The sequence below is a fragment of the Papio anubis genome, chromosome 16 (genome assembly GCF_008728515.1).
Source record: "Papio anubis isolate 15944 chromosome 16, Panubis1.0, whole genome shotgun sequence".
NCBI lineage: Eukaryota > Metazoa > Chordata > Mammalia > Primates > Cercopithecidae > Papio > Papio anubis.
Genome location: NC_044991.1, coordinates 57,332,406 through 57,347,059, shown reverse-complemented (window position 1 = coordinate 57,347,059; position 14,654 = coordinate 57,332,406). Strand labels below are relative to the sequence as shown.

Here is a 14,654-nt window from a genome sequence, read left to right as displayed (position 1 = left end):
TAATTTTTACTGATTATCATGTGGTTATTGCTGAAAATAACTTCATAGATGAGGAGGGAGGTGTTAAAAAGTGATCTGCTTCATTGACGGCCTCATACTTCCTGATTTCAAAACTTACTACAAAGCTACTTCAAAACATTATGGTACTGGCATAAAGACAGACATATAGACCAATGGAACAGAATAGAGAGCCCAGAAATGAACCTTCACATGTATGGTCAAATGATTTTCAACAAGGATGCCAAGACCATTCAATAGGGAAAGAACAGCCTTTTCAATCAATGATGCTGGGGAAACTGGATATTCATATAAAAAGAATGAAGCTGGACCCCTCCCTCACACCACACACAAAAATGAACTCAAGATGGATCAAAGACCTGAATGTAAGACCTAAAAATATAAAACTCTTGGAAGAAAATGTAGGGCAAATTCTTCACAACATTGGATTTGGCAGTGATTTCTTGGATATGACATCAAAGGTACAGGCAGCAAAAGGAAAATCAGGCAAATTGAACTTTATAAAAATTAAAAGCTTTTGTGCATCAATAGACACTATCAACAGAATAAAAGGCAATTCACAGAAAGGGAGAAAATATTTACAAATTATATATCTGATAAAGGAATCATATCCAAAATATATAGAGAACACCTAAAATTGAACAACAAAAACCAAACAACTCAGTTAAAAAATGGGCAAAGGACTTGAACAAACATTCTCCTAAGTCATACGAATGGCCAGTAAGTACATCAAAAGATGCTCAGCATCCCTAATCATTAGGGAAATGCAAATCAAAATTATAATAAGATACCACTGGCTGGGCATGGTAGCTCACGCCTGTAATATCAGCACTTTGGGAGGCTGAGATGGGTGGGTTGCTTGAGCTCAGGAGTTTAAGACCAGCCTTGGCAACATGGCAAAACTCCATCTCTATTTAAAAAATAAAAAACATACCACCCCATACTCATTAGGGTGGCTAAATGGCTACTATGAAAACAAAACAAAACAAAACAAAACAAAAAAACCCAAAATAACAAGTGTTGCTGAGAAGGTGGACAAATTGGAATGCTTCTGTACTGTTGGTGGGAACGTAAAATGGTGCAGCCTCTGTGGAAAACAGTGTGGTTAGTATCACTAAACTGTAGACCTGAAGTGATTACGATGATCAATTTTATGCTATGTGTATTTTACCACAATAAAAAAAACTTTAAAAAACTAATAGAGTTAAATAAAAAATTCTTTTCTTTTTTTTTTTTTTTTTGAGAGACAGAGTCTCGCTCTGTCGCCCAGGCTGGAGTGACGCAATCTCAGCTCACTGCAAGCTCTGCCTCCCGGGTTCACACCATTCTCCTGCCTCAGCTGCCCGACTAGCTGGGATTACAGGCACCCGCCACCACACCTGGCTAATTTTTTTGTATTTTTAGTACAGACGGGGTTTCACCATGTTAGCCAGGATGGTCTTATCTCCTGACCTTGTGATCCACCTGCCTCGGCCTCCCAAAGTGCTGGGATTACAGGCATAAGCCACTGTGTCCGGCCTAAAAATTATCATCTTTTTAAGAAAAGAGGTATCTGCTATGGGTGTCAAATATGCTGAGTACCCCATTGACAAGGGGAATGGGAAGTTGGGAAGTCTTGGATATCAGATACTTGGTAGAAGCAAAGAACAATATCAATCATGGAGGGCTTCCTGGAGGAGGTGATATGGTTGGGTTGATGCTAGGCCGAGGAAGAATTATAGTAGTGAATGACTTCGCCTCAGTGCCCATCTAGGCACTGTCCATTGGTTCAGTTCTTCATGGTTTCCAGGGAGGCAGGGAGCTTGGAATACCCACATTGCTGTCACTTGGCAACCAGGAACTGGTGGCTGCAGCCACCGGCCAAGTTCTTTCTATCACCCCGGGCCCTCATCTCTGGCATGGGCTCTTGGTAGTGGGGGCCCAGACAGGGAGGCACCCACCACCTGCTTCCTTTCTCAGCCACTCACAGCACTTACAAGGGCAGAATGGGACCCTTGCTGATGTAGGTAAGTCCACAGAAAGTGCTGGATGAATCAGGGGCAACACACACACACACACACACACACACCCCAGCCCCAGGAGGTCCTCCCATTTGCTCCCATCCCTGGAGGACCCTGGGGTTCAGGACAGGTGGAACATAGTCCTGGCCTTCACGGGATTCACAGCCTGGTTCAGGAGATAGAGTTTACCTCATTCTTTCAATACACTGATGCCAGTGCCTACTCCATGCTGGCTGCTGGGTTACAGACTTTCCAAGGCATGGCTCACCCCTGGTCAGGGGTGTGGGAGGACATAGCAGTCCGCACTACAACACCCTCGTCACCCTTCAGCAGTCACCTCTACACACAGACTGCTTTCTCTAAATTATGCGACTCTCTGCCTGAGGGCCTTCCAGGACCCCAGAAGCAGCTCTCAGCCTGTGGCAGATGCCCTCAAATGGAAGAGCTCTGAGACATGCCCCATACTGCCTCCCAGAGTTCCCAGGTAGGTGTGCGGTCCAGTTGCCCATAGAGGTAACTGGCTTCATCACACTTCCTCTGCTGGCTGCCTTTCCTTCCTGTCTCACTTCCCTACTCCACTGCCCCCACTGCTATTTCCTGGAATCAGCTCCCAGATAAACCACTCAAATCCCTGTCTCACCATGGGCTTCTGAGATAATACTTGTTAAGACAGGGATGATGGTGTAGAAGAGGGAGCCAGCATTCTATAAGATGCCAGCTACAACCAACTGTATGCAAAGCAGTGTTGAACCAAGGGGTGGGGATGACGGAGCTGCCTGCCCTGGTGCAGACAAGGAGTGGGTACATTTGCTGTAAAAAACTTTAAAGTAGTAATAAAAGAGACCAAAAGTCAGTCCACTTTTTGCTATCATCATGAACCAGCAATTTACATCAACTTCAATGATAAAATTCTCCACCTGACTAAGGCTGATAGCTCTCACTGTCCCATGCCCACCCCTTGGTACCCCACTGACGCCAAGCACACTAAGGAAAGAGCAATTAATCATGGGCAAAGAGATGAGGGAAACCTCACACAGGAGGCAACACTGACCGTCTAATCACACACAGCTAGCTGCATTCCACCACGCCTTTGCACATACTGTTTCCTTTTAGTGGAACACCTTTTGCTCCTAAATCCACTTTCTTTTTTGAAGACAGTCTCGCTTTGTCACCCAGGCTAGAGTGCAGTGGCTTGATCTCAGCTCACTGCAACCTCCACCTCCTGGGTTCAAGTGATTCTCCTGCCTCAGCCTCCCAAGTAGCTGGGATTATAGGTGCCTGCCACCACGCCTGGCTAATTTTTGTATTTTTAGTAGAGACAGGGTTTCACCATGTTGGCCAAGCTGGTCTTGAACTCCTGACCTCGTGATCTGCCCGCCTCAGTCTCCCAAAGTGCTGGGATTACAGGCGTGAGCCACCGTGCCTGACCAGTGCTTTTTTTTTTTTTTTTTTTTTTTTTAAACACTAGACAGTGAGCCCTATAGGGACAGGAACCTGTTCATCTGTGTCTGGCCCACACTAGGCACTTAGGAATGGGCTGCCACTAAGTAGGCACCTTAAGTGGACACCCTGCACTATGGTTCATGGCAGCCCAGCCTATCAAAGTTTATTGATGGAATGAATCTGTAGAACTTTTCCATAACTGGATAAGGGTACCACAACAGAAGGGACAGAATAAGCAAAAGCAGGGAAGCCCGAAAGTGCAGAACTTCTCAGTAGAAAGGGCAAATAGCTTTATGCCACAGGCAGTACATCTCAGAGAGGAGTTCCACAGCCATCAGCTTTAGTGTCGTCCAGAATGTGGTCAACATACATGCACTCTTCCTCAGACCTTCTCATCCAGAATCTCTGCAGAAGGAGTTCAAGAATCTGGGTGTCTCAAGGAAACTCTAGGAACACAAAATTTGGAGAGGCACAAGACCAGCTGACAAAGGGAGTGGTGAACTATAAAGAGATAAGAGTGGCCTGATTGGGTTGGGGCTAGGACAAGAATTCATTTCTTCATTCAGTATTCATTCTTTCTTTCAATAAGTATAGATTGATCCCAGATGGCATTCAGGTACATATGTGCACAAGGTAGACATGCTCCCTGTTTCTTTGTCACAGTCTAGTGGAAAGACAGTCATTAAATAAGCAAAGAAATAAATACCTAATATAGTTTCAGGTTATGATTAGTGCTTTGCAGGGAAAAAAAAAAAACAAAACAGGAGAGGGGTTAAAGACTGGAGAAGGTTATTTGGATGGAATGGTCTGGGAAGCCCTCTATTGAGGATGGTAGGAGTGAGGGATGGAGCCACTAGAAATGAAGAAGCAAAAGCAAGACATGTACATATTTGGGAAAAGAGCATTCCAGGAAGAGGAATGCAAACGCCTAAACAGAACACATGAAAGAGGGAAAGTGGTTGGGAAGCTACATGCTGGAGGATCAGACCAGGGTGGAAGCAGTGAAGGTGATGGGAAGTGGTCAGATTCATAATATATTTTGAGAGTGGAGCCAACTAGCTTTGCTGTTGGACCATATGTAGCTGTGAGAGAAGGGGAGCCAAGGTCATTGCAGGTATAAAGGGGATGGGAGGACAGTTGAAGGAGATTGAATCAGAGAGGTACAGGACTGGCAGGGCTGGGGCAGGAGGTGGCAGACCACATGCAGGTTCCTGCAGACCACGGGGAGGACTTTACTTTTCCATTGAGTGTGATGGGAACCCTGTGAGATTTTGAGCTGAGGGATGTGATCTGACTTGTTTTCTTTTTTCTTTTTGTTTCTTTTTTGAGACGGAGTATCGCTCTGTTGCCCAGGCTGAAGTGCAATGGTGAGATCTTGGCTCATCGCAACCTGCACCTCCCGGGTTCCATCGATTCTCACGCCTCAGCCTCCTGAGTACCTGGGACTAAAGGCGTGTGCCACCACGCCCAGCTAATTTTTGTATTTTTAGTAGAGACAGGGTTTCACCATGTTGGCCACGCTGGTCTCAAACTCCTGACCTCAAGTGATCCACCTGCCTCGGCCTCCCAAAGTGATGGGATTACAGGCGTGAGCCGCCACACCCGGCCGATCTGACCTGTTTTCTAACATAATCTCTCTGGTTGCGAAGTGCAGTACAGAGAGAGACAAGAATGGAATGGGGCAGTTCCGAGGCTGATGCCAGGCGTCCAAGTGAAAGATGACAGGAGCTTGGACCAGGTTGGTGACTGGGATGGGGAAACTAAATTTATTTGGGTAAAAACAATAAGTGGATTTCATGAAACTTGTTGACGTAATGGGTGGTAAAAATCATAAAGGGGGTAGTCAAATAAATGATTGAAATTTGGTAATGAGTCAGGAGCTTCAGCTCTGCGGGCAGCAGTTGTGTCTTCTTGGAAAAATGGTTTCAACTCTCAGCCGTTTTGTCATCTGCAAAATGGGGATAATAATGGTACATCATAGAGTTGTTGAGAAGGTGATGTAAAGGTTTTAGTACAGGATGTAGCACACAATAAACACTTAATAAATGTTATCTTAGAAGCCAGACTGCTAGGTTCCTGTAACCATCTCAGCCATTCACCCGCTGGCTGTTGTCATCTTGGTCAAATTAGCCCTCTGTGCCTCAGTTTCCTCATCTGTGCAATGAGGCACATTAATCGTTAATATCAACTGCATAGAGTTGGGTTGTGAAGATTAAATAAATGAATACAAGTAAAGTATTTAGAATAATGTGGCCGGTAGTAAGCACTGCGTACGTATTAACGATTATTAAGAATGTATTTTAGCCACATTTCCCAGCCCCTTCCCCGGCCTAGCATAACTCATTTTGTGCATGGGAAGTCGGGCTCTCAGCAAGGTGGCCTCTTGGAGGGCGCTGTGCCTGCGTGAAGCGATCCTGTCGGCCGCGGCGAAGACCCAGGTTCCGGCTTTGAGGGGCCACGCCCCGCGCGGTCCCTGGCGGAACCTTTTAGTTCTGCGCTCGCGTTGCCAGCCCGGCGCGCCTCACGCAGTTGCGCCCGCTCCTGGGGCTACTTCCGGCGGCCCCGCCCCGCCCCGCCCCCGGGCGTCTCCATCTTGGTCTCAGGTGTAGACTCTGCCAGAGCTAGCGCAGGAGTCAAGCGGAGTTATAGCTACCCGGGCCGCGGAGCTGGCTCTCTGCACTACCCCCTCCCCCTTCTCTCCTCCAGACGCCGAAGTCGCTGGCGCTCATGGCGGGCCTGGAGGTACTGTTCGCATCGGCAGCGCCGGCCATCACCTGCACGCAGGACGCGCTCGTCTGCTTCTTGCATTGGGAAATGGTGACACACGGCTACTACGGCTTGGGTGTCGGTGACCAGGTACGCCACGGAGCCGGCCAGGGTGGAGGAGGGAACTGTCTTCTGTCCAAACTCAGAGGCCCGGAGGCCTTGTCCAGAGCGCCCGATTTCCCCGCCTTTCCCAATGCAGGGCCTGGGGCACATGACGGCGTTGGTAAAACCTGCGGGTCGGAGGTTACTCACCTGCTCCAACCCAGCCCAGAGTCCCTCACAGCACAGCTGGCACAACATGATTTGTAAACTCAAGGGCAGAAACTCGCTTCAACACAGCCTGGCAGCCTCTCAGGCCAGGACTGTGTGGACCTAGCATTCCATAGAATGGAAAAGAATCCAGACAGGAGTTTAGCTCCCCAGAGCACTCCTCACCCACCTAATCTCCTCTGAATTCCTTCCCACCCAGCCTCGGGGTGAGGGGACTGACTCAGTTCCGCCCTGATACCACACTAGAGCCTCCACCAAACATCTGGATCCAAGCACAGGTACGGGAGTGAGCTTTGACCTACTCAGCCCCAGGCCACGGCCCTTTTTTCACCCCTTAGCATGGGCCCAGAGAGTTCACATGCCTTTCACGCTTTACTGAAGGGCCCAGCGTAGTCCACTCGCTACTGCCATCCCCAGCTTAAGCTCTAGGAAACAGTCCCCCCTAGAATCGTATACACATACAGCCTGGATGTGAGAGTCATATAAGATTTTCTCCTCATAGCTGTCCCCATAGGGCCAGCCCCCTCCACTCCCATCCCCAGGCTCCACCTCTTACACCTAGGGACGTTGTTGTCATCCCCACCGAGTTCCAGGACCGCTGGGCCCAACCCACCTCACTAAGTCTTTGCTCTAGCATTCTTCTGTCTTTCCTGTCTCTTCCCTGTGACCCTCATCCCCCACATCCACATCATCCTAGACATCTGCTTGCTGGGACAACTGGGCCTGCCTCCATGCGTGCCGCTCACTGTCACTGTTCTCTCTCAGAACCAAGACCAGCCATGGGAAACAGACCACCCCATCACCCTTCCTCTCCTTTTTGACTGCTTCAGTCCTCAACTCCTCTAATCATTTTTTTTAGCTTCTCAAATAGAGTCTTAATTCTCCTCTCCTGACATAGCTTTAGGGACCTGTCTTCAAACTTGTTTTGTACATTCTGAGCACTTAGGCAAGTATCCCCTTTCCCCTACCCCTCACTGCTGTCCCTATTCCTCTCTGTCTCTTAGAACTAAAGACCAAGACCACGATACCCCTCTCACACTTTACCTCCTTCAGCAGGAACCAGAGCCTAAGAACTGTCAGGGATTTCTGGCTCTTCCCCCGCCTGCCCCCGACCTCAGTTATCTCACTGGGACCCCAGGTACACACTCAGGATCCCCATTCCCACCTCCAAACTCACACATACTTCATCTCTCAAATGGGCTCTATGACTGGAGATGAGGATGGAAAAGAACAGCCAGCCTTTCACACACACACACCTGGAAGCAGGAACCATTTCACCTTCCCAAACACATCTGTCCCTGTCCTTTCTGTTTGTGCTGCTCTTCATTCCACATACCTTCCAAATGCCTTTCAGCATTTCAGACCTTAGTACCAGGTAGAGACACATTTCAGTGTCAGGCCCCTGTTTCAGTGCATAGTCCCCCTAACAGAAATCTTGTCTCCCCACTTGTCCTACTCCAGCTTTTTAATCTTGAGCAGCTCTTCACTTGCCCCAGTCATTTTATTTCAGCTTTTCCTAGATTCTTCAAAGAAACTGGTATCTGGGATGGTGCAGGGGACAGTGGGGCTGAGAAGAGGAGTAAGATTTGATTTTGACCTGGGAGCTCCTCCATTGGCCCTCAGCTCTCTTGTCCTTCAGATGGAACAGCTGTGCTCTGCACTGTCCCTTCTCATGTACCTCACTCCCCTTACATACCCCTAACTGGCTACTTCTACTCTGCCACACTGTCAGAACCCTGTCCACCTCTGCTCCGGAACTTGTTCTAGAGGGTGTGCCTGATGCCCTTCTCTTCTTGCCATTCCATAAATAAATATCAATCGCTGTGAATCTGCTCCCACCATTCTTACCCTCACTCATCCTGTTGAATCACTTTGACAGTTTGGGAACATCAGTTCACATAAGTCGATACCTTCTTTTAGCTGGCATTATCACCTTTCCATACACTCAAGGCTGCAAAATTTTTGGATGAAATGTACAGAAAGAATACAATCTCATTTTAATACTGTTTTTTTCTGTTGTTGTTGTTGTTGTTGTTTCCAAAAAAAAAGGCCTTTACCAATTCCCCAAGGTCCATCTGATTTTTCTCTGTTCATGGTGCTATTTTTTGAACTTCTGCAGGCCAGAAAAAGATGCTGGTTTCAGAAATCTTTGGGGAGGCCCAGGAGCCTGGGGAATGGGGTTTTTGTAAGGCATTGCCACCTTTCTTCCTGAATCTTGCATGCTCTTGAAGGAATGGGTGTTTGGATTGCAAACTAGAGCGTGGTGTATTTTTGCTTCTCTCTGCCTTTTCTCCTTGATTGCCAGTGGGGCTCAGGTTGCACTTGTCCTCCTGTCACTTCTGCTGAGTCTACTTTCATTCAGAGTGGAAGCTGGAGAGGCATCTTTCCTGTCAGTTTATTTAAAAGGAGGTTTAATTTTTCAGCCTGGGGCCAGCCAACTCAGCTGACTTGATTGTATTTTCCAAGCTCAGAGGATATTTGTGTTGCCTCTCCTGCCATCTCCTGTTTCCACCCTTCTGGGGGTGATAACAAGAGGAAGGTCCAAGAGTGTATGCTTGACTACACAAGTTGACAGTTAAATGGAAAGCTAGATTGTCTGCTTTCTCTTAGGTTTTACCTCCTCTGTTATAGGGGAATTGTGTACGTAAAACTTGATTAGAAGACCAGTGCAGCCACTGGCTTCAACAAAAATCCAATCTTAGAATTTGGATTTCTTTCTTGATGTTAGAACCACTCCTTGCAAGAACTTTACAGCTTTGCCAAGTGGTTTAGGTGGCAAGGGGATAGGTAAGGGATGACTTAGGTGGTCATCGACATAAGTTAGATAATTTTGTTTTCTGTTGTGGAGAATGTAAGGATTGTGATGAAAGAGAGAAAATACCCAAAATGATCTGTTTAAGTTTCTTTGGGTGCATGTTAGCTCAGAGGCATTGGGTCAAACTCATGACCATTAAAGAACGCTTCCAGTGCCAGGATTTTACCTAGGAAGACAGTTATCTTTATTCTTTTAGGGCCATCTTATGGACCTGGCTGGGGAAAACCTTCTCTAGCCATAGCCTGGGGCAATCAGGAGCTCTGAATTCCAAGTACAACCCTACAGCTGACTTGCTGAGACCTTGGTCAGCTCTCTGACCCTCTCAGGCCTTAGAATTGTCTTTCTTTTTTTTTCCAAGATGGAGTCTCACTCTCAGGCTAGAGTGCAGTGGTGCGATCTTGGCTCACTGCAACCTCTGCCTCCTGAGTTTAAGCAATTCTCCTGCCTCAGCCTCCCCAGTAGCTGGTATTATAGGTCCCCGCCACCATGCCTGGCTAATTTTATTTTGTATTTTTAATAGAGACGGGGTTTCACCATGTTGTCCAGGCTGGTCTCGAACTCCTGACTTCCAGTGATCTGCCTGCCTCTGCCTCCCAAAGGGGTGGGATTACAGGCATGAGCCACTGCACTCAGCCTCAGGCCTTTGATTTTTCATCAGAGGAAGTTAAACCATGTGACTGCGTACTTAGGCTACTTTCCAACTGTGGCTTTCTGGGACTCTTGATATTTGATGTCAGGGTTTACAGGGCAGTTGCATGCCATGTTTGGCCTGATATCCCCAGGGTCTGTCCTCTGTTTACTGGGAAACATCAGTTGCACTGCAGTTAGAGACAGCAGTTTCACCTGACTTCAGGGATTTTCTGTAACTCTGGAAGCCAAAGGTGATGGGGAGGTGAGCAGACCAAATTGTTTATATTCCAAGAGAGAACTGTGGTGGTTTGAATGCTGTACATGGAGGATATAATATAAATTTAAAGGCCTTTGACAGAGCAAAGATGAGGATGTCATCAAATTTCTGGCTTCCAAAGTAAACAAATCCATAACGCTAAGCACTAAACATATTTGGGAAAGTTACCCAGTTTGGGGTGAGGGGATAGTTTCTCTTTCTCAGAAGAATGGTTTGATTAGTTTCATTTTTGTTTTTCCTCACTCTCATTTCTGTGCTTCAGGCCTGTGAATTTCATCCTCATCCAGCCAGGTTTTAAACCATGCCAGCTGTGACATCCTGAATTTTATTTGGATTCTCTTTCCCCAAAGGATTTCTGAACACCAGGGGTGACCAAAGAGGACAGGCCGGCAGTTCTCAATGTGTGGTCTCCCCTTGTCCTTAGTGTGTGAAGTTTTGCTTGCTGGACCTTTGTCTTTTCCATTTTCTTCATCTCCAGTCCCACTCCCTCCCGCCGTATTCTCATGACTGCAGATCTTCCCAGTCCACCTGACCCATGGTGAGCAATATAAATATACATCCATGAAAAAAGATTCTAACTTTTTTTTGTGCTTTTTAAAATTTTTACATAAAGGTACTGGAGTGTAAACCTCATTTTGGGGGGAACTTTCCTTTAAATCATATTTTTTATTTTATATATAATACTATCATTAGATCTGGTTTGTTCCTTCTGACTGCTAAATAGTATTCCACTGTAAGCATATTTTGTATTTTATCTCCAGTTTGGCTACCTTAGCCAAGGCTATAATGAAGATCCTTTGTTATGGACCCTGTGCACAGGGTTTCTTCTGGGAGTAGGGATTTTAAATTATAGGATATTGGCTTACTTAATTGCACTAAAAACTGCCAGATTGCTCCCCAAAAGAGCTGTATGAGTTTAAATGCCCACCAGCAGGGACTAGAGGTTCCCATTCTCCCCACACCTACACAGACATCTGGCAAAAAGTAGAAAACTGGGTAATAACAGTCCGAATCGTATAACTTAGTGTCTCATTATTTCAGTTCTGCTTCTCTGATTGCTAGTAAAATTGAATAACTCTTTAAATACTATTAACCGCTCTTTTTCTTGTTCGTATCTTTTGCCACTTTTTGGAGTTGCCAGTTGTTATTGTTCATTTTCCAGGCATTCCCTTTATGTAGAGGTTATTAATTTCTTTCCTTTGCAGCCATAGCAAATGTGTCTTCCTAGCCTGTGGCTGCTTATTAACTTAGTAGTGTCTCTGTTGAACAGAAGCTTTCAGTTACAAACAATGTCAAAGGCAGCATTTTTTTTCTTTTATGAATCTTGTTTAAGAAATCTTCCCCACCTGGAAATCACTATATTATTTTTCCTGTAGAAATAATTTGAGAACTATTTCTCAAACTTTAGTATGGAAAGTCTTAGGATTTTTTAAAAAGAAAAAAGGAAGACATCACAACTCACAATAAAAGATGTATTTTACACCCACCAGGCTGACAAGCATGAAAATGGCAAGCATTTTACCCCTACTAGATTGGCAAGCAACAATAGCAATGTTGCCAACTACATGGAGCAACAGGAGCTTTCATACATTGCTAGTGGGAGTATAAATCAGTAACTCTTTAGAAAACAACTTGACTTTATCTTGTAAATTAAAAGCTTTTCCTCCATGCATACTCTATAGAAATTTATCCATGTATGTACCAGATGTGTACAAGAATGTTCATAGCAGCATTGTTCATAATAGCAAAACAAATAAGCTGGGAAATACTCCAAATCACCATCAACAAGTACATGTATAAATTGCAGCATAGTTATACAGAATGCTGTGTAGCTGTGAATGTGAATCAGCTGTAGTTAAATGCATTGACATGGATGCCTTTCCAAAAACAATATCGAATAAAAAAGGCAAATGACAGAAGTGATGCTGTTTATTTAAAATTCAAAAATATTTGAAACAATATATTTTTGTGGTTGCATGTAGAGTAATATAACTCTAGGGAAAAGTAAAGAAATTGTTTAAGAGTGGTGATTACCCTTGAAGGGGAAGAAGGGACATTTATTGGAGTTTGCTACCCAAGGCTTTAGCAGTATTGCTGATGTTCTATTTCTTAAGCTGGTGGTAGAGACATTTTATAATTCTTTGTTATTTGTACATATGCTACATTTTGTGTACTATGAAATTAAAATTTTTGTACATCACTGCAGTCAGTTAGGGTGTATTAGGATCTGTGTTTTTAGTCAACACCTTGGTAATCTATTGTAGTTAGCCTAAGGTCCAAACTTTGAAAAACACTACTTAGAACTTCTCAGTGTTCCTCAAGGTGACTGGCTTTATTCTTAGCAGAGGGATGGGGAAGAGATGATTATTAAACCAACACTGCAGATTCTTGACAGGTTCCAATGCTGTGTCAGAAAGGTAGCTCAATATGAGGGAGAGCACAGTAGAACAGAAGCCCAGAGACCTGGGCCCTAGACCTCTCTCTCGCTGTAGGATCTTGGGCAAGTCATTTCTCTTGACCTCCACATCTTCATCTGTGAAGTGAGGCGGGTAAGATTAGCTTATCTTTTGAGGTTCTTTATAATTCTGTGTTTTGAGGTCATGATCTTTCTCCTCTCAACTGTGGTGTCTTCCCAGCCGGGTGCCAATGATAAGAAGTCAGAACTGCTGCCAGCTGGGTGGAACAACAATAAGGACCTGTATGTCCTCCGGTATGAGTATAAGGATGGGTCCAGAAAGCTCCTTGTGAAAGCCATCACCGTGGAGAGCAGCATGATCCTCAATGTGCTGGTGAGTCTCTGAGACACGTAAGTCTGCTGATGAGATGAGGATGGGAATGGCTGTTTTGAAACCCATTTAACAGTCTGGATCCAGAGCTCCAATGTTTGTGTAGCCCTTACCCGGTGATCCCACTTCTGGAAATTTATCTTAAGGTGAGAACCCTAAGTATAAAAAACATTTGTACACAAAGATATTCACCACCTGGAATTAAGAAGGAGGGGCTTTCTGTCAACAGGGAAATGGTTAAATAAAGTAAATCTATTCAGTGACAAGATAGAAGGAAAAAACTTAGGTAACTCCAGTGGGCTACTTCAGTTCCTTAAATAAATTGAATTCTTTGCTGCCTTGGAGCCCTTGCACTTTATATTTCCTATGCTGGAAGGCTCTTCCCCTCCCCCATCTGCCCCTCTCACAGCCCTTCACCATTCCTTCAGCCTGGACAATTCTCTTTCATGTTTGACTTCCTCAAAAAGTTCAGTTCTGACTACCCACTCCTACCACTCCTACTGCCAAAAAAATCTAAATTATGTCTCTTTACGCCATCATTTTATTTTCCTGCCTGACACTCATTGCAGCTTGTAATTGTGTACTTATTTGTGCTTTGCTTTTATTCTGCCATGGGACTGTATGTGCCACAAGGACAGTGACTTTCTTTTTATTAACTTTTGTCTTAGTGGTTTGTGTGTGACCATGTGGAAGTATCCTGCTATATGTATTATACTGCACTTTGCCTTTTTTTCACTCGATGTTTTGGAGGTGTTGACATGGAAATACATGTAGATGTACCTTATTTGTTTTAACTGTTATGTAGTTTCTCATGGCACCATAATTTCTTTATTCCTTTCCCTTTTGATGAACATTTAGATCTTGTGTCAGATAGGGTTCTTGGTTTCAAACAACAAAAACCTCTTGGGTTAGTTTAATCAAAAAGAGTTTATTAAAAGAACCAGGATCACCCAGGTGCAGTGGCTCACACCATAATCCCAACACTTTGGGAGACTAAGGCAGGTGGATCACTTGAAGTCAGGAGTTTGAGACCAGCCTGGTCAATGTGGTGAAACCCTGTCTCTACTAAAAATATTTTTAAAAATTAGCCAGGCACGGTGGTGGGTGCCTGTAATCCCAGCTACTTGGGAGGCTGAGGTAGGAGAATCTCTTGAACCCAAGAGACAGAGTTTACTGTGAGCCGAGATTGCACCACTGAACTCCAGCCTGGGCGATAGAGCAAACCTCTATCTCAAAACAAACAAAACGAAACGAAAAGAACCAGGATAGCTCATTGAAACAGGTTTAAAGCTAGGTTTCCAGAAGCAGCGTCCCAAATCATGCCCCGGAAACCGCTGCTGCCACCAACACTGCCCAGTATTAGGTACTGGCTGATTCTGTCTGCCCTGGTGCACCCTTCTGTTAAGCTGCTGATATGACCCCCTGGCCTCTGCTGCTACCCTCATTAACAAGATATCTGCCCCTTGCTGGGTCTGCCTCTTCATGTTACTCACCTCCAACTCAAAGTTGATGCATCAGTTCAACACCTCAGTTACCATGCCTGAGCCCTTTTGCAAAAGAGCCTGGGAAGTAGGTGTTTTAGCCTCTGCCTTGGAAAGGCAGTATTCCTAAATCAAAGAAGTCTCTAAGCCTTAGGAAGGTATTTTATA

General features: G+C 45.2%; 1 protein-coding gene across 4 annotated transcripts in view; it reads left to right on the top strand.

The window, feature by feature from the left end:
* The first annotated feature begins 1,849 nt into the window (after positions 1 to 1,849).
* The window catches only part of PSMF1 (proteasome inhibitor subunit 1), a 49,707-nt gene continuing 36,902 nt past the window's right edge, over positions 1,850 to 14,654 (top strand). The window contains exons 1-4 of one of the 4 annotated variants that reach the window (XM_009216420.4): positions 1,880 to 2,024; positions 2,414 to 2,502; positions 6,168 to 6,317; positions 12,856 to 13,008. In XM_009216420.4, the coding sequence (XP_009214684.2) occupies positions 2,473 to 2,502; positions 6,168 to 6,317; positions 12,856 to 13,008 (333 nt within the window). In that variant the 5' untranslated portion in view covers positions 1,880 to 2,024; positions 2,414 to 2,472. Of the gene's footprint in view, positions 2,025 to 2,413; positions 2,503 to 5,905; positions 6,318 to 10,734; positions 10,758 to 12,855; positions 13,009 to 14,654 lie in introns of those variants that run through there. The other 3 variants (XM_003904943.4, XM_021921167.1, XM_031656638.1) reach the window with 3 other exon arrangements.